Consider the following 19,688-nt stretch of genomic DNA (forward strand, 5'->3'; position numbering starts at 1 on the left):
GTAATTCATAGTTTTTTTCACAGGGTTCTGTTTACTGAACACTCTACACTGTGTTCTGAGCAACATCTGCTTGTGTCCTTCCTTCGGGTAAAGCAAGAAAAGGGGACATGTCCCCAGTAGGCAGAGGAGAGTCAAAAATGGGAACCAGGATGGAGGGATTAATCACTTTTTCACATAAAATACTAATTATTCTAAAGCAGAGTTGCTGATTTGAGACCTATCTCTGAGCCCCTGCAGGATGGGATTAGGACATGGACCCTATTACACTGTTAGTTACACGCTCTGCAAAGGTACCGTCAAGACACTCCGTTGCCCACAGATCACTCTCTGTTAGCGGCTTTCTCTCATGTGTATTCTGGAGGTCCACTACAGGTAGAGGCAGCGTTGGGAGATGATCCTGAAAAACTTAGGTGACCATCACTGACCAGCAGAGCTGGCTCACGATAGAGCCCCAATTAAAATGCTACAACTACAAAACGGATCAAACTTTTAAAGCACAAAATTAAAACAATCCTTTTAAGGATTCAAAAGAGGAACTGCATACTGAATATCTGACCAGCAACTGATGATGTTGTCCGCGGATGAACCTGATTGGCTCTCCCAAACAGCCGACCCAATCCAGAAACAGAGCAATGAGTTCCTAGGTTGGTAATATTTGAGATGTAGGTGGAGGGGGGATCTTAGTCCTCACCGAGATTTTTCTGCTCCCCTGCACTTTGCCTTCTTCTGTTCTCCTGCATGGTGTGCCTTTGGTACCCCCCAGGCTCCTGGACAGTAATTCTGCCAGTGATACTGATGGTGCTGAGCCCTCTCCTGGCTTGGGCTGGAAACACCAGAAGTAAGTGCACACCTTGGATGATGAGCTGCTGTGGAGGGAGGGGGAGGAAGGGAGTTAGCTTTACCTCTCTGTCCAGGCCACATCGCTCAAAAATCAGCATCTTCTCCAGTGACTACTTATCTTTATCATGAGTGCTTGCATGCAGGCTCAGCCACTTCAGTCGTGTCCAACTCTGTGCAACCCCATGGACTGTAGCCCGCCAGGCTCCTCTATCCGTGGGATTTTCCAAGCAGGAGTACTGGAGTGGGTTGTCATGCCCTCCTCCAGGGGATCTTCCCAACCCAGGGATCGAACTCAAGTCTCCTGCATCTCCTGCATCACACGCGGATTCTTTATCCACTGAGCCACCTGGGAAGCCCTATCTTTATCATGTGAATCCTCCATTCAAAAGGTGCCTGGATACTTGCCCTCTTTAGGAGACCTGCCCAAGGAGCCTTCATATATATGCATATAGCCTATTTCTTCTCAACTCTCTTCTAATAAAACCTCTCCAGTCTCGCATCCCATTCCCTCAGGGTTTTGAGAGGATTTAGAAATGATTTCCAAAATGATTCAAAATGAAAACATTAAGGGGATTCAAAAGAAATTAGAAAGACCTCTCCTGGAAGACCCTTCTTGTGTCCTCCACGGGATCTGTGACACTGCTTCCTCTCCCCAGTATGTGAGGATGTTCCAAGTGGCCTCCCCACTGTCTCCTCCTTTTTTCAATTAAAGTATCGTTGACTTACAATATTGGGTCAGCTTCTGGTGTACAGCACAGCAACTCAGTTATACATACATACACATGATATGTATGTGCTAGCCTCTCCTGGCGGCTCAGAAGGTAAGGAATCTGCCGGCAGTGCAGGAGATCTTGCTTCGATCCCTGGGTCAGGAGGATCCCCTGGAGAAGGCAATAGCAACCCACTCCAGTATTCCTGCTTAGAGAATTCCATGGACAGAGAAGCCTGGCAGGCTTCAGTCTGTGGGGTTTCAAAGAGTCGGACACAGCTGAGCAACTCACACTTTCACTTTTTCACAGTTGATTTATAATATTGAGTTGGTTTCAGGTATACAGCACAGCAATTCAGTTACATATGTATGTAGTATATGTATTCTTTTATATATATAGTATATATATTCTTATAGTATAATATATATATTCTTTTTCAGATTCTTTTCCCCTTTAGGTTATTACAAATTATTAAGTAGCATCCCCTGTGCTATGCAGTAGGTCCTTATTGGTTATCTGCTGTCTCCTTTTCTTTCTCCCTAAACCCCACGGTTTATAAGGCCTGTGTTCCTGGACTGGAGATTCTCTGGCACAAGTTGGGGTTCGTTTTCTCTCGTTTCTCCTGTGGCGTAACGCACTCCGGAACTAAAGTGGGGATCCTCAGCACTCGGAATAGCCTGTAGTTAAGGGGCATCTAAGGGGCATTCTGTGATGCCTTAAAGAACTCAAGAAGAACTGAAAACCTGGCACAGGCCAGTGCTTCTTGTGACTATTTTGAACCTTTCTATCCTCTCAGTTTCTGCTACATCGCCTCTTGATCTGGCCTGAACCTTCAAGAAGAGATTCAACTAATATAGAATGCGTGTGTGTGTCTTCAGTCGCTCAGTAGTGTCTGACTCTATGCGATCCTATAGATCATGGCCCACTAGGCTCCTCTGTCCAAGGGATTCTCTAGGCAAGAATACTGGAGTGGATTGCCATGCCCTTTTCCAGGAGATCTTCCCAACCCAGGGGTCAAACCTGCATCTCTCATGTGTCCTGCACTGGCAGGTGGGTTCTTACCACTAGTGCCACCTGGGAATCCCGGTATAGAATAGACCATATTAAATTATATTTTTATAAACCCAAAATAGTCACACATCAGCCATTTCATATGGTTCAAACCATGTACCATGAGCAGGATACTGAGAGTGTCAAGGCTGTTTCCATCCCACGGAGCTGAAAGCCAGTAAGGAAGTCAAGGGAACTCATTACCTCTTGGAGTCTTGAGCCCAATTTTCATATGTTCATTCATCATGCCAACAGTTTTCCATAATCAGCCATCTTTGGTTACCTCTCCCTCCATTTTTCTGTATTCTTTCCCCAACCATGTCATCACCACTACTGAAAATTCCCAAAGTTTGCACAAACCTGCAGCACTATAACAGACCCATTGGATGAGATGAAACTTCATAAAATGTTGCTTGTCTCTTAAAATCACCTGTGAATGTTTCTTTACAGTAGAAAGAAGAGAAAGAGGAAGTTAGTCTGAATTTCTCACAGGATATAGCAGAGACATAAGGTATAGAGTCTTCCCCAGTGGTCCAGTGGTTAAAACTCCACCTCCAACTGCAGAGGGCACAGGTTCAACCCTGGCTGAGGAATTAAGTTGTCATGATTACAAAACTGTGTTGGAGTGGGAGCCCCTTCCTGCTTTCCAGAAGCCCCACAAAGATTAATTCCCCAAACCATAAATGACAAATACTTTTTTGAGCAACTATTATGTACTAGGCTCAGTGAATTCTATTTGAATAATACAGAGAAGTCCATTATGATCATGGAAATTACCTAATGTCAAGAAAGACAACAACCCAATAAACACTGAACCAAGAAAAACATTTGAAACAGTAGTAAATGCTGTTTATATGTGTATATTATATGTGATGAGTGAGTGTTAGCGTGTCTGACTCTTTGTTACACTATGGACTGTAGCCCACCAGGCTTCTCTGTCCATGGAATTCTCTAGGCAAGAATACTGGAGTGGGTTGCCATTCCCCTCTCCAGTGGATCTTCCAGACCCTGGAGGGATCAAACACAGGTTTGCTGCATTGCAGGCAGGTTCTTTACTGTCTGAGCCACATAATATATATATATATATATATATATAGATAGATAGATAGATAGATAGATAGATATAGAAATAGATATACAGTATTCACCTGACTTCAGTGCAAGTGTCTAGGGGGCTTTTCCTGAGAAAGTGACATCCAATAAATGATGAGAAGAAAACAATCATGAGAAAGATCTAAGGGACAAATACTCCAGGGACCAAGGGAAAGGTAGAAATGTGGGAAGATGTTTGCTGTGTTTAAGGGACAGAAAGAAGGTTCAAGCAGCTGAAACAAATAAAGCAGGTAGAGGAGTGGAATAAGGTGAGGTTGGAGAGAAAGTCAAGAGCCAAATCATGTTAGGCCTAAATGGCCATGATGAGAAATTTGACTTTTATTTATAGAGATACGTGAAGCTACTAAGGGAAGTTACAAAGTGAGTCCACTTGTATAGTTTTTAAAATATTTATTTATTTATTTGGCTGCACTGGATCTTAGTCGTGGCACGTGGGATCTTCCTTCTTTGTTGCGGCACGCAGATCTGTAGTTGCAGCCTGCACGATCTTTTTTTTTTTTTTTTTTTTTTTTTAGTGGCAGCATGTGGGATTTTAGTTGCGGCACGTGGGGTCTAGTTCTCTAACCAAGGAGTGAACGCTGGCCTTGTGCATGGGAAGCTCAGAGTCTTAGCCACTGAACTACTGCCCTATATTAATTTTTTTTAATAATTCTAGCTACCACATGGCGATTAGATTGCAGGGGTTCATGCATCCCAATGTTGCATCCCAATGTTCATTCACTGCAGCATTTTTTACAATACCCAAAATGTGAAAGCAACTTAAGTGTCCATTGACAGATGAATGGATAAAAATGTGGTACATATATAATGGAATATTACTCAGTCATAAAAAAGAATGAAATTCTGCCATTTGCAACAATATGGATGGACCTAGAGAGTATTAAGATTAGTGGAATAAGTCAGACAGAAAAAATTGAATACTCTGTTATCACTTATAAGTGGAATCTAAAACATAAAGCAAACAGATGTGTATGGCAAAGCAGAAACAGACTCACAAAGTGTGGACTAGTGGCTACCGGTGGGGAACTGGAAGGCAGGAAGAATGAGACAAGGGTATGGTATTAAGAGATGCAAAGTACTATGTATAAAATAAATAAGCAGCAAAGACATATAGTGCAGCTCAGGGAAATATAGCCATTATTTTGTAATAACTTTAAATGGAGTATAATCTATAAAAGTATTGAATCACTGTGTTATACACCTGGAACTAATATAATATTGTAAATCAACGATACTGCAATTTAAGAAAAGACCCCAAAATTTACAAAGATATACACTCATATGGTATGTGTGTGTATATTTGTATCTCTGTATCTTTACACACAATGAAGCTACAGAACCACGTGCAACCAATAAGAGCGCTGAGACCCAGCTGACCCTTTCCGTCAGCAGGTCAGAACTGCCAAATGAATCTTGGCACCAAATTTTTAGAAAATCTGGCTTTCTGAGCTGTCCAGACTTGGAAAAGGAATGGTGGACCTGGGCTTATGGTTTTAATCTCCTACAACCCATCAATAGTTTTCATTACATTTAGCATAAAGTCAAAATCCTAATATTACCTACAAGTGCCTGGTTCCATGTAATTTCTCCAGTCTCATCTTTTAGCCTCCTTTCTCTCACTTTTTTGTGGTTCAGTGAACTGTCTTCTTGAGGAAGTTCATCAGTTAATTCTTCCAGCTTTTCCACACGTCTACTTCTTTTCCACATTTCTACTTTAAATGTGTCTCTCTTTTTCCCCTAAACACACACACTCTTCCTCGCGCTCTCAGCCACTTCCCCTTACACCTCATACTTTCAGTGTCTTCAGAGACCGTGCCTCTGACGCCCCAACCTAGCTTAGGTCCTCCCATCGTTCACAGATCCCCACCTTGTTATCCTGACATTTCTCATTCCTGTAACAATTGCTGTGCATTTGGCTTCCGTCCATCACTTTCACTAAATGTCAAGCTCCACGAATAGAGGGACGGTGCACGCTTTCCCCTTCCTGGAATCTCAGGGGCAGCGAGGGTTTGGCAGGTGGGCAGTCCTGATCAAGCACGCACAGGAGGAAAGGGGCGGCGGGGGCAGAGGTCGTGGGGAGACTCAGCGCTGGTGTCCGCGGTGGAGGGTCCCAGGAGGAGGCGGTGGTGGGGACCCCGACCAGGCCACACTTGGCGACGCCAGGCGAGCCTGGTGGCCAAGAGGAGCCCGATCGGCTCAGGGGCAGAGCTCGTCTTCCCCCTGCGCGGCTGGCGGGGGAGGACGGACCGGGGCTCCGAGGGGAGCCCTTGGGGGTCCCCGTGGCCCCGCGGCGCCGGGCGCCAGGTAACCAGGGCACTCCCGTCCCCGCAGCACTCTTCATGGTGCAGGGCAAGTCCGAGTGTCACTTCTCCAACGGCACGCAGCAGGTGCGCTTCCTGGACAGGTACATCTACAACCGCGAGGAGCAGGTGCGCTTCGACAGCCTCGTGGGCGAGTACCGGGCGCGGACCGAGATGGGGCGGCCGGCGGCCGAGCGCTGGAACCGCTGGCCCGACGCCCTGCAGCGGGCCCGCGCCGCCGTGCACGATTTCTGCGCCAGCAACTACGAGTTCTTTGCAAGCCTCACGGTGCAGAGGAGAGGTGAGCCGGGATGGGGGTGAGAGATCGGTGCAGGGGAGGGGAGTGTGAGAGCGACCGAGACAGAGACGGAGAGACAGAGAGACGGAGATAGAGACACAGAGACACAGAGACAGAGACACAGAGAGACGTAGAGAGACAGAGACACAGAGACAGAGAGACAGAGACACAGAGACAGAGACACAGTGAGAGACACAGAGAGACAGAGAGAGACAGAGACACAGAGGGAGAGACGGAGAGACAGAGAGAGACGGAGATAGAGAGACAGAGACACAGAGAGACGGAGATAGAGAGACAGAGAGACGGAGAGACAGAGAGAGACGGAGATAGAGAGACAGAGACACAGAGAGAGACACACAGAGAGACAGAGAGAGAGATGGAGAGACAGAGAGAGAGACAGAGAGAGATGGAGATAGAGACACAGAGACAGAGAGACAGAGACACAGAGACAGAGACACAGAGTGAGAGACACAGAGAGACAGAGAGAGACAGAGACACAGAGAGAGAGACGGAGAGACAGAGAGAGACGGAGATAGAGAGACACAGAGAGACAGAGAGAGACGGAGATAGAGACACAGAGACACAGAGACAGAGACACAGAGAGACGTAGAGAGACAGAGACACAGAGACAGAGAGACAGAGACACAGACAGAGACACAGTGAGAGACACAGAGAGACAGAGAGAGACAGAGACACAGAGGGAGAGACGGAGAGACAGAGAGAGACGGAGATAGAGAGACAGAGACACAGAGAGACGGAGATAGAGAGACAGAGACAGAGAGAGACACACAGAGAGACAGAGAGAGACGGAGAGACAGAGAGACGGAGATAGAGAGACAGAGACACAGAGAGAGACACACAGAGAGACAGAGACACAGAGTGAGAGACACAGAGAGACAGAGAGAGACAGAGACACAGAGAGACGGAGAGACGGAGAGATAGAGAGAGACGGAGATAGAGATTCAGAGACACAGAGAGACGGAGATAGAGAGACAGAGACAGAGAGAGACACACAGAGAGACAGAGAGAGAGACGGAGATAGAGAGACAGAGAGAGACGGAGATAGGGAGACAGAGACACAGAGAGAGACACAGAGAGAGACAGAGAGAGACGGAGAGACAGAGAGAGATGGAGATTTCAGAGGTGGAGATAGAGACAGAGACACAGAGACAGAGACACAGACAGAGACAGAGCTGGAGAGACAGAGACAGACAGGCAGAGACAGAGACACAGACCGAGAGACAGAGAGAGAGACAGAGCTAGACAGTCCAGTGAGTCGGATGGGGGAGGACAGGGCAGCCTACGGGGGTCCCCGTGAAAGCCTGCTGTCAGAAAGCTAGTGTGCGATTTTGTCAGTGTGCGGTGGGCGGAGAGAGGGTGGTGTGGTGGGGGAGTGGATTGGGGTCTGAGAGGGGGAGAGAGGGGCGAGGTGGAAAGACAGATGCCGGGGACGGGCGGGCGTCTGGGCCTCCTGCCGCCCAGGGAGGGCTGGGGGGCGGGTGGAGGGGAAGGCTGGCTGAAGTGGGGCAGAGATTCGGGAAGGGGCCTCGAGGTGTCCGTGGTTTAGGAGGTTTGGAGGGGAGCTGAGGAATGCGAAAGGACTGGGAGACTGTAAGAAGAGCTCCAGTCTGCTCTGGGCACACCCCTCACTGCTGAACCCTCCGTGGTAAGTGCGCCGGGGTCTGTGTGCAGCAGTGTTGCGCTGAGAATAAATTAGTGGGGGCACTAATTTCTAGGGGTGCAGTAGAGGGGAACCTCCCACACCCTTCTGACCTTTCTGAAGCTGCTTTTAGTTCTAAATTTCCGACTACTTTTTTGCTTTCTTGGTATGTACATGTTTACATATTTGAAATGATTATGAAGCCAACTTCCGGATATAATTTTGTTACTTAATATTAACATACTAATATTACCATGTTTATAATGTAATACTACTTAGGTAGTTACATATTAACCCTTTGTATGGTTGTAAACAATTTACCTGGCACTCCCCATTGTAAATTTTATTTTCCATATTGTCACTTAGTTGGAAATTTATCTTATTGTTTTTAACTTATATTTCTTTTATTTCTGAAGTTCTCTTTTATCACTTTTTTTTTTTTTTTTTGCCAGTTGTAATGACTGCTCCCGGAGAAGGCAATGGCACCCCACTCCAGTACTCTTGCCTGGAGAATCCCATGGATGGAGGAGCCTGGAAGGCTGCAGTCCATGGGGTCGCTGAGGGTCGGACCCGACTGAGCGACTTCGCTTTCACTTTTCACTTTCAAGCATTGGAGAAGGAAATGGCAACCCACTCCAGTGTTCTTGCCTGGAGAATCCCAGGGACGGGGGAGCCTCGTGTGCTGCCGTCTATGGGGTCACACAGAGTCGGACACGACTGAAGTGACTTAGCAGCAGCAATGACTGCTCCAAACACTATTAATCTGTTATCGCTGGGGTCCATGTGTTTTTCTCAGTAATTTTATGACTTCTCTATGCAGTAAGATTATTAACATTTTGAGTCAACATTTTCTCCAGTTTGCGGTTTCTATTAGATTCTGTTTAATATTTTCCATGTTAAGTGTTTAACAGTTTTTATTTACTGAAATAGAAACAGCAAAATTGTGGCTAATGGTTTACCATCGATCTTAAATCTACTATTTCATGTTTCTGTACAAATGCATCCCCCACTTCTTTCTTTTAAAATAATTGTATTTACCTAGGGCCTGACAGTGTTAGAGAAGGAAATGGCAACCCACTCCAGTACTCTTGCCTGGAAAATTCCATGGACTGAAGAGCCTGGTGGGCTACAGTTCACGGGGTCGCAAAGAGTCAGACACGACTGAGTGACTTCACTTTCACTTTGATAGTGTTAGAGGTTGTTTCAGATGTTGAGTCCCAGGCCATACTCTGATCACAAATGTCAGTTTAGAAGGAGAGATAACTCTAAAATGATAACAATTCCAAACATTGTTGTTCAGTCACTCAGTCACGTCCAACTCTTTGTGACCCTATGGACTGCTGCACACCAGGCTTCTCTGTTCTTCAGTGTCTCCAAGAGTTTGCTCAGACTCATGTCCATTGAGTCAATGATGCTGTCCAACCATCTCATCCTCTGTCACCCCCTTCTCCTGCCTTCAGTCTTTCCCAGCATCAGCATCTTTTCCAACAAGCCAGCTGTTCACATCAGGTGGCCAAAGTACTGGAGCTTCAGCTTCGGCATCAGTCCTTCCAATGAGAATTCAGGGTTGATTTCTTTTAGGGACTGGTTTGATCTCCTTGCTCTCCAAAGGACTCTCAAGAGTTTTTTTTAGCGCCACAGTTCAGAGCTGTTTCTCTGCTCTTCCTCAGTAGCATAGTGGACACCTTCTGACCTGGGGGGCTCATCTTTCAGGGTCATTCTTTCTGCCTTTTCATACTGTTCATGGGGTTCTCAAGGCAAGAATGCTGAAGTGGTTCACCATTCCCTTCTCCAGTGGACCATGTTTTGTCAGGACTCCACCATGGCCCATCTGTCTTGGGTGGCCTTGCACGGCATGGCTCACAGTTTCATTGGCTTACACAGGCTGAGATCCATGTGATCATTTTGGTTGGTTTTCTGTGTTTATAGTTTCATTCTGTCTGAGCTCTGATGCATGACAATAAGAGGCTTGTGCAAGCTCCCTGGAGAGACTGGCTGTGGGGAAAACTGGGTCTTGCTCTGAGGGTAGGGTCGTGCTCAGTAAGTCTTTAATCCAGTTTTCTGCTGATGGCTGGGGCTGTGCTCTCTCCCTGAGGCAGCCCAGTCCTGGATTCTGCAGTCTCTGAGCTGGGGCTATCGGCTCTAAGGATAGGGCTAATGGACGTAAGCCTCCTCCAAGTGGACGTAAGCCACACACCACGCCTCCCAGGACTGCCGCTGCCAGAGCCCCTGTCCCTGTGGGAGGCCACTACTGACCTGTGCCTCTGCAGGAGACCCTCAAACACTCACAGGCAGGGCTGGCTCAGTCTCTTGTGGGGGTCACTGCTCCTTTCCCTGGGTCCTGGTGTGGGCAAGTTTTGTTTGTACTCTCCAAGAGCCTCTGATTGAGCCCCTCCTACCATCTCGCTGTGGTTTCTCCTTTGTCCCTGGATGTGGGGTATCTTTTCTTTGGTGGGTTCCAACATTCCGCTGTCAATAGTTCAGCCACTAGTTGCAATTTTGGTGTTCTCGCAGGAAAAGATGAGCTCACGTCTTCTACTCTGCCATTTGTATAATGTCAGACAGCTATAATCAGATCCGACTACTATAATAAACTACCATAAACTGCTTTATGTTAAAAATGACATAAATGTATTTCTCACAGCTTTAGAGAAGAATAAGTCCAAAATCAAGGCACAGGCAGATTCAGTGTCTGGTGTGATCCCACTGTGACTTTCTTTGGAAAAAAGGGAGACAAAGGGAGAGATTCATCAGCTGAGTATAAAGCTTAAACAACTTTTAAAATGATGAACTCTCCTTGCTGCTTTTCCTGTGCAGGACTTATGTTTTCCTTGAGACACCCCTCGTGGAGAATGACCTCTGAGGCCGTCTCTGCTGCTCAGGGGAAGAACAGTTTCCATGCAGCTCTACAACTCTGCCAACCCCACTGCTGTTCTCTCATTTTTCCTTAAGCTTTGAATTGTATTTTCTTTCATAGTAAAAAAAAAAAAAAATTTTCAACGAGTAACTAACATATATTGAGCACTAAGTTCCAGCCACTCCACACAACCTGTGGGACTTTAGTTCCTCAATCAGGGGTTGAACCAGGCCCTTGGCAGTGAGAGTGCAGAGTCCTAACCATTGGACCACCAGGGAATTCCCCTAGCTGTTTCTTAACATAGTTTAAGTCTATCAAGTCTTCTTTAAAAATATGATGGTCAATATTTTTTATTGAAGTAGAGTTGATTTACAATGTTGTGTTAATCTCTGCTGTACAGCAAAGTGATTCAGTTACATGCATTCTTCTTTTAATACTCTTTTCTTTTCCATTATGCTTTATCATAGGATACTGAATATAGTTCTCTGTGCTATACAGTGGGACCGTGTTGTTTATCTGTTCTGTATATAATAACTTTCATCTACCAACCCCAGATTCACACTCCATTCCTCCCCCAAGCCCGTACCCCTTGACAACTACAGGTCTGTTCTCTGTGTCCATGTGTCTGTTTTGTAAATAAGTTCATTGTGTCATATTTTAGATTCCACATATAAGTGATAGCATGTGGTATCTGTCCTCTATCTGACTGACTTCACTTAGTATGATCATCTCTAGGGGCATCCATGTTGTTGTAAATGGCATTATTTTGTTCTTTTTTATGGCTGAGTAGTAGTCCATCTTGGAGAAGGCAATGGCACCCCACTCCAGTACTCTTTGCCTGGAGAATCCCATGGACAGAGGAGCCTGGTGGGCTGCTGTCTATGGGGTCACACAGAGTCGGACATGACTGAGATGACTTAGCAGCAGTAGTCCATCTTTATATATATATATATACACATATATATATATATATTTACTTTAATAGGAGGCTAATTACTTTGCAATATTGTATTGGTATTGCCATACATTGACATGAATCCACCATGATTGTATGTGTGTTCCCCATCCTGAACTCCCCTCCCATCCCTCTGGGTCATCCCAGTGCACCAGCCCCAAGCATCTTGTATCATGCATCAAACCTGGACTGGTGATTCATTTCACGTATGATAATATACATGTTTCAGTGCCATTCTCCCAAATGATCCTACCCTTTCCCTCTCCTACAGAGTCCAAAAGACTGTTCTATACATCTGTGTCTCTTTTCTGTCTCGCATACAGGGTTATCATTACCATCTTCTAAATTCCATATATATGCACTAGTATACTGTATTGGTGTTTTTCTTTCTGGCTGGCTTACTTCACTCTGTATAATGGGCTCCAGTTTCATCCACCTCATTAGAACTGATTCAAATGTATTCTTTTTAATGTCTGAGTAATACTCCATTGTGTATATGTACCACAGCTTTCTTATCCACTCGTCTGCTGATGGACATCTAGGTTGCTTCCATGTCCTGGCTATTATAAACAGTGCTGCAATGAACATTGGGGTACACGTGTCTCTTTCAATTCTGGTTTCCTCGGTGTGTATGCCCAGAAGTGGGATTGCTGGGTCATAAGGCAGTTCTATTTCCAGTTTTTTTAAGGAATCTCCACACTGTTCTCCATAGTGGCTGTACTAGTTTGCATTCCCACCAACAGTGTAAGAGGATTCCCTTTTCTCCACACCCTCTCCAGCATTTATTGCTTGTAGACTTTTGGATAGCAGCCATTCTGCCTGGCGTGAAATGGTACCTCATTGTGGTTTTGATTTGCATTTCTCTGATAATGAGTGATGTTGAGCATCTTTTCATGTGTTTGTTAGCCATCTGTATGTCTTCTTTGGAGAACTGTCTGTTTAGTTCTTTGGCCCATTTTTTGATTGGGTCGTCTATTTTTCTGGAATTGAGCTGCAGGAGTTGCTTGCATATTTTTGAGATTAGTTGTTTGTCAGTTGCTTCATTTGCTATTATTTTCTCCCATTCTGAAGGCTGTCTTTTCACCTTGCTTATAGTTTGCTTTGTTGTGCAGAAGCTTTTAAGTTTAATTAGGTCCCATTGCTTATTTTTGCTTTTATTTCCAATATTCTGGGAGGTGGGTCATAGAGGATCCTGCTGTGATTTATGTCAGAGAGTGTTTTGCCTATGTTCTCCTCTAGGAGTTTTATAGTTTCTGGTCTTACATTTAGATCTTTAATCCATTTTGAGTTTATTTTTGTGTATGGTGTTAGAAAGTGTTCTAGTTTCATTCTTTTACAAGTGGTTGACCAGTTTTCCCAGCACCACTTGTTAAAGAGATTATCTTTCCTCCATTGTATATTCTTGCCTCCTTTGTCAAAGATAAGGTGTTCTTAGGTGCGTGGATTTATCTCTGGGCTTTCTATTTTGTTCCTTTGATCTATATTTCTGTCTTTGTGCCAGTACCATACTGTCTTGATGACTGTGACTTTGTAGTAGAGCCTGAAGTTGGGCAGGTTGATTACTCCAGTTCCATTCTTCTTTCTCAAGATTGCTTTGGCTATTTGAGGTGTTTTGTATTTCCATACAAATTGTGAAATTATTTGTTCTAGCTCTGTGAAGAATACCGTTGGTAGCTTGATAGGGATTGCATTGAATCTATAGATTGCTTTGTGTAGTATACTCATTTTCACAATATTGATTTTCTGATCCATAAACATGGTATATTTCTCCATCTATTAGTGTCCTCTTTGATTTTTTTCACCAGTGTTTTATAGTTTTCTATATATAGTGGTCCATCTTATATATGACTCATCTAACTCAAAGAGGTAAGTTTGCTTCATTATCTTCCTTAGAGATAAGAAAATTGAGGCACAAAGTAATTTAAAAACTCTTCCAGAATTAGCCAGATAGAAGCAGAGCCTGAATTTGAACCCAAAGAGCCTAGTTACAGAAATCACACTTTTAATGAATATACCCTGTGTCCTGTAAAAAGTGTAAATACTGTAGTTCAACAATAAGTAACTCCTTCAAGTTATGAAAAAGAAACCCCACAATTTTCCTCAACATCTCTCAACTCTAATAGGGGTTGGAGGTTTTGGGGTTAAATTCAAGCAAGGTTCATGGCACCACATCCTCTGAAGCCACATGGGAAGCCTGGCCTGTCGGAGGCTGCAGTCTGGCCAGGAGACTTAGTCTGTCTCCTGCAATAACCCCTGCTGTGTTTTCTCTCCTAGTTGAGCCTACGGTGACTGTGTATCCTGTAAAGAGTCGGCCTCTACGGCACCACAACCTCCTGGTCTGCTCTGTGAATGGTTTCTACCCTGGCCACATTGAAGTCAAGTGGTTCCAGAATGGCCAGGAAGAGGAGGCCGGGGTGGTCTCCACAGGCCTGATCCCTAATGGAGACTGGACCTTCCAGATCATGGTGATGCTTGAAATAGTTCCTCAGGGTGGAGAGGTCTACACCTGCCACGTGGAGCACCCCAGCCGGACGAGCCCTGTCACAGCAGAATGGAGTGAGGCGCTCCCTGATCTCATAAGTTTCTCAGCCACCACAGAGGGGGCCCACTTACCCCCAAGCATCAGGTTTCTCCCCTCCCCGCACAGGTGTCCATGGGCTCCATGTTCTCGTCTCATTCAGCTGAGGTTGTTGGGGTTGCGGTGTGACATCCTGTGATGGAGCTCCTCCAATAGTTTGCAGATATCCCTGATGACTTCTGTAAATGCCTGGGCCCCCTGGGGAGCCAGTTCTGCCCAGCAAGCAGAGCCTCCTGTGACCTCCTGGGCACCAGTCCTCTGTGTCAAGTTGGGCTTGTGCTTCGGACACTCTTGCCCTGAGTTGTTCACTGTGATCTGAGAAGGGGCACACCCCCTCCAAGGACCTTCCTGACCTGAGGGAAGTTCAGTCCCAGCTCTGCCTTTTATTAGCTCTATCAGCCAAGACAGACTTCCCCCCCTCATCCAGTCCCAGGCTCCTCATCCATCAGATGTTGAAGATGTGTGGCCTTCTATCAGGGCTGGGATATTTAAATGATTCACTGCCTGAACCTTGTAGTAACTCAGCTTGAATTTTCATCTCTTTTCTAGGAATGGCCAATTATTTCAGTTTTTTCAGAGCAGGCTTCTTCCCCCCAATTTCAATTACAGAAGTTGGATTTGGGATAAAAATCACTCAGAAACTGGCTTCTTTTCTCAGGGGCACAGGACGAATCTTCACAAGAAAAGCTGCTGAGTGGAATTGGGGCCTGTGTTCTGGGTCTGCTCTTCCTTGGGATGGGGCTGCTCTTCTACATCAGGAGGTAAGGGACCTGTTGGCAGCTGAGATGCCCCACAGATTGTTTGGAGGAAGAAATATGGCTTTACTCAATGAAGTTCTCTGAATACAACCTTTGTCTAGTTGATCTTAACTTTCCTAGAAATCCAGAAAGTACCTATGGGTAAAATATAAGAGGTGATGGCCTGTAGAGATAAGAGAAGGGTTAGCATGCATGGAGATCTCAGATGGAAATCCTTGGGCAAATGCAAGAAGAGACACTAAGGCTGATGAAATGGTGCTGGATTTGTGTGGTGGAAGCTTCCTAGGTCATATGCATTCCAGGGTCTGCTCCCCTGTCCACCCTGGTATTCAGTGATGCAAGCTGTGGTGTTAAGAAATCTCAGGGGGTGGTCAGGGGCTGAGACACTGTATCCTGAGAATGTGCCTCCTCCCTCTCCTTTCCTAGGGGACACTGGGCTTCAGCCAAGGTAATGCCCTTTCATCCCCTTTTAGAGAGAGGTTTGGTCTCCTAGGAACAGTGGTGGAGATGACAAATGGGGCAACAGACAAAATGAGAAAGACTGAATTCTGATTAGGCAGTTTGCAGTAAAGCTTTGCACAGTTAATAAGAGAACAGACTTGTGTTTGCCAAGGGGGAGGGGGTGGAGAAGAGAGAGACTGGGAGTCTGGGATTGGCAGATGGATATTATATACAGGGTGGATAAATACCAAGGTCCTACTGTATAGCACAGGAAACTCGATATCCTGAGATAAATCATAAAGGAAAAGAACTTTTTAAAAATGTATGTATGTGGGGTTTTCCCTGGTGCTCCAGTGGTTAAGAAGCCACCTCCTGATGCAGGGGACACAGGTTCAATCCGGGGTTGGGGAACTAAGATCCCACATGCCACAGGGCTAATAAGCCTGCATGCCACAGCTACTGTGTCCATGCGCCCTAGAGCCTGCGCTCTGCAACAGGAGAAACCACCGCAGTGAGAAGCCCACCAGCCACAACTAGAGAAAGCCCGCGCCCCACAACAGAGATCCAGTGCGACCGTAAATAAATGGAAAGTAACATTTAAGTGTATATAGGTGTATAACTGGGTCACTTTGCTGTACAGCAGACATGAAAACAGCACTGTAAATCAACTATATTTCAATAAAATTAAAAAATAAAGACTGCCAGCCCAGCAGCCACCAAAGGGGCATCTCTTCAATGAAAACTCTAAAAATAATAAAATAAGAGGCCCATGGCCTGAGGTTGCTGTGGTTCAGGGAGGCTTAAGACTGATTTCCGCCTTCTTACTGCAGAGCTCTCAGGGGAGGCCCCCAGGAAGTGGGGAAGAAGCAGCGTGAGGCGGTGGTATGGAAACAGCCCTCTCCTCCATCCCCTGCAGGTCTCCTGAGCTGGAGCAGAGACCGTGACACTCAGACAAGAACCTTCAGTCCCAGCTTTTTTGCAGCTTGAAAAGGTTTCCTACTTCAGACCGTGGGCCTCTGATTGTATTACTTTCAGAGACTTTAATCGAAGAGATGCCCCTCTGGTGGCTGCTGGCCTGGCAGTCTTTATTTGTTAATTTTATTGCAATATGGTTGATTTGCAGTGTTGTTTTCATTTCTGCTGTACAGCGTTCACTCCTCACGAGAGTACTTGCTCAGGGTCTAATTTGCTCTGGGTTGAATGACCCTGCAGAAAAAGTCCTGGGTGGCTTCTTCGGCCCCTACCCTGCACCCAGAAGTCCCCAGGATTGATCCCAGTACCTTATCTTCATTCTTTCCTGGTCCTCTTTGTTCTCTACCCCTGCTGCCTCCCTCCATACACATTTCTTTATATGTATTTTTTGAAATACAAGAGAGTGGAATCTTTGTACAGGTTAGACAAGGCATGGTGTGTATTCATGAGAGCATAAGTCGGAAGTCAGTTTCAACTGCTCAGTGATCTCATTCCTCTAACTAAGTTCCTTTAAGGTTAGAGAGGAACAGAAATGGGCAAACAGGGAAGGAGCCAAAGGGCTACTTTCCAAAAGCAACAAATTTGAGTAAGGTGATACATAGAAGCAGAAAATTGCAACTCTGTAATCAGAACAGAGTTTTTAACACTTTCTCCTAGCATAAAGATTAAAGAGGGGAAAGGCAGAAAAATAGCTATCGCTACTTCAACTTGGGAACAAACACAACACAAAAGGGGCTCTTTTGAGACAACAAAAAATACAAACAGGGAAGGGAAAAAGTACACAAGCCGAATAGGTAAATGAAGATAAAATGCTATCAGCAGGAAAAAAGACTATTTTATCTACGATACGCTTTTTTAATATAAATTTATTTATTTTAATTGGAGGCTAATTACTTAACAATATTGTATTGGTTTTGCCATACATCAACATGAATCCGCCACAGGTATACACGTGTTCCCCATCCTGAACCCCCCTCCCTCCTCCCTCCCCGTACCATCCCTCTGGGTCATCTCAGTGCACCAGCCCCAAGCATCCAGTATCCTGCATCGAACCTGGACTACGATATGTTTTATACGAACTTCATGGTGGCCACAAAACATAAATCTGGAGCAGAGATATGAAACATTAAAAAAAAAGGAAAATGAAGAAGACATGCTACAAAGCCACCAAGTTAAAATGGCAGATAGAAACACAAGGAAAAAGGAAGCAATAGAGATCCGAAAACAACCAGAAAACAAAAGAGAAAATAACAGTACTGTGTCCTCATCGATCAATAATCACCCTAAATGTAAATAAATTGAATCAGCCAATCAAAACACACCACTGGTAACCACTTCTCTGTTCATTGTATCTAAGCATTTATTTTTGTTTGATCTGTTTTATTTATTTTGTTTTGCTTGTTTTTGCATTCCACATATTATGAGCAAAGTCACACAATATATATCTTTCTCTATCTGACTTATTTTACTTGGCATCATACCCTCGAGGTCCATCCATGTGGTTGCAAATGGCAAGACTTCACCTTTTTTTTATGGCTGATAGCACTCCATTGTATAAATACATATATATATACACCACATACCACGTCTTGTTTTAATCCAGTCATCTGTTGGTGGGCACTTAGGTTGTTTCCATAGTTTGGCTATTGCAAATATTACTGTGATAAGCATGAGGATGCATATATCGTTTTGAGTTAGTGTTTGCATAGTCTTTGGATAAGTACCCAGAAGTGGGAGGAGGCTGAAATGGATAAAGGGGATCAACTGCATGAAGGTGAATGGAAACTAAATTTCTGGCATGCTCTAGTGTACACAAAAGTAGAAATAAAATATTTTAATGCAAAACTTATATAGTGTTATAAATTAATGTTCAGTTCAGTTCAGTTGCTCAGTCATGTCCGACTCTTTGTGACTCTATGGACTGCAGCACGCCAGGCTTCCCTGTCCATCACCAACTCCCGGAGCTTACTCAAACTCATGTCCATAGAGTCAGTGATGTCATCCAACCATCCCATCCTCTGTTATCCCCTTCTTCTCCTAAATTAATGTTACCTCAATAAAAAATAAATTTAAAACAAGAAAAAAAATCTGTAATTTACTAAAACATTAAATTTTACATGTAGAAAGAATGAAATTGTGGTAAGGTAATTACACCTCAGGAGATTTGTTAAAATAATCTTTTTTTTTTTTTAAGAAAAAGAGTCTACCTAAGCAAGACAGAAGACCTAGAAGACATAAGTAAAAATATGTATTTGAATAAAAATTAAAAATATATTTGCATGGATAAAATAAGTTTTAAAGAAATATGTAAAGCTCAGGAAAACTTTGTAACACATAAGGCTGACAATTGGATTAACTTTCTTATCATCTAAAATCGCCAACAAATATATAAATAAATAAACAAAAATAAACAACAGAAAATTGGTCGAAGATCTAGACTATTTACAGATGATAATATACCAAAGGCCATTAAGCATAAAATATTTACTGAAACACACCAATAATCAAAAACATACAAATTCAGATAGCAATATGATGAAATATTTCTCCCCCAAATTGGCAAATGTAGTAGTCTGGTTTTGTAAATAAAGGATTTAGAAGATTCTGTGAGAATGGATTCTCTCATATATTATTAGTAACATCATGAACTTGGTTGTATCTATGGTTCAGATGGTGAAGAATATGCCTGCAATGCCGGAGTCCTGGGTTCAATCTCTGGGTCAGGAAGATACCCTGGAGAAGGGAATGGCAACCCACTCCAGAAATCTTGCCTGGAAAATCCCATGGACAGAGGGATTTGGCAGCCCACAGTCCATGGAGTCGCAAAAAGTCCGACACAGCTGAGCAGTTAACACAGTGATTAAAATTAAGAGTGCAGATGTTGCATGATTGACAACAATAAAATCCGCATCTATGTATCTGCTATGTTCTGAATGTTTGTGCCTCTACAACATGTGTCTGTTGAAACCTGACCCTTAATGTGATGGTATTAGGAAGCAGAGCCTTTGGGGGTGATTAGGTCTTGAAAGCTGAGCCCCTATCAGTTCAGTTCAGGTGCTTAGTCATGTCCAACTCTTTGCTACCCCGTGAATTGCATCACTCCAGGCCTCCCTGTCCATCACCAACTCCCGGAGTTCATTCAAACTCATGTCCTTC

At 44.4% G+C, this 19,688-nt stretch overlaps 1 protein-coding gene across 4 annotated transcripts; it reads left to right on the forward strand.

Annotated features, from left to right (window-relative positions):
- The first annotated feature begins 682 nt into the window (after positions 1-682).
- Positions 683-19,145, forward strand: LOC101108961 (DLA class II histocompatibility antigen, DR-1 beta chain-like). Of its 4 annotated transcripts, none has more exons than XM_042236863.2 (5): positions 683-838; positions 6,045-6,314; positions 14,058-14,339; positions 15,020-15,122; positions 16,391-19,145. In XM_042236863.2, the coding sequence occupies exons 1-5, from the start codon at positions 739-741 to the stop codon at positions 16,545-16,547; spliced, it is 912 nt and encodes a 303-aa protein (XP_042092797.1). In that variant the 5' UTR covers positions 683-738; the 3' UTR covers positions 16,548-19,145. The 4 variants fall into 4 exon arrangements, with proteins under 4 accessions (XP_042092797.1, XP_004018786.2, XP_060259556.1 ...); XM_004018737.6 differs by having other exon boundaries at positions 16,477-19,145; XM_060403573.1 differs by lacking the exon at positions 6,045-6,314.
- The last annotated feature ends 543 nt before the right edge of the window (positions 19,146-19,688 follow it).

This window comes from Ovis aries, chromosome 20 (genome assembly GCF_016772045.2).
Source record: "Ovis aries strain OAR_USU_Benz2616 breed Rambouillet chromosome 20, ARS-UI_Ramb_v3.0, whole genome shotgun sequence".
Taxonomy (NCBI): Eukaryota; Metazoa; Chordata; class Mammalia; order Artiodactyla; family Bovidae; genus Ovis; species Ovis aries.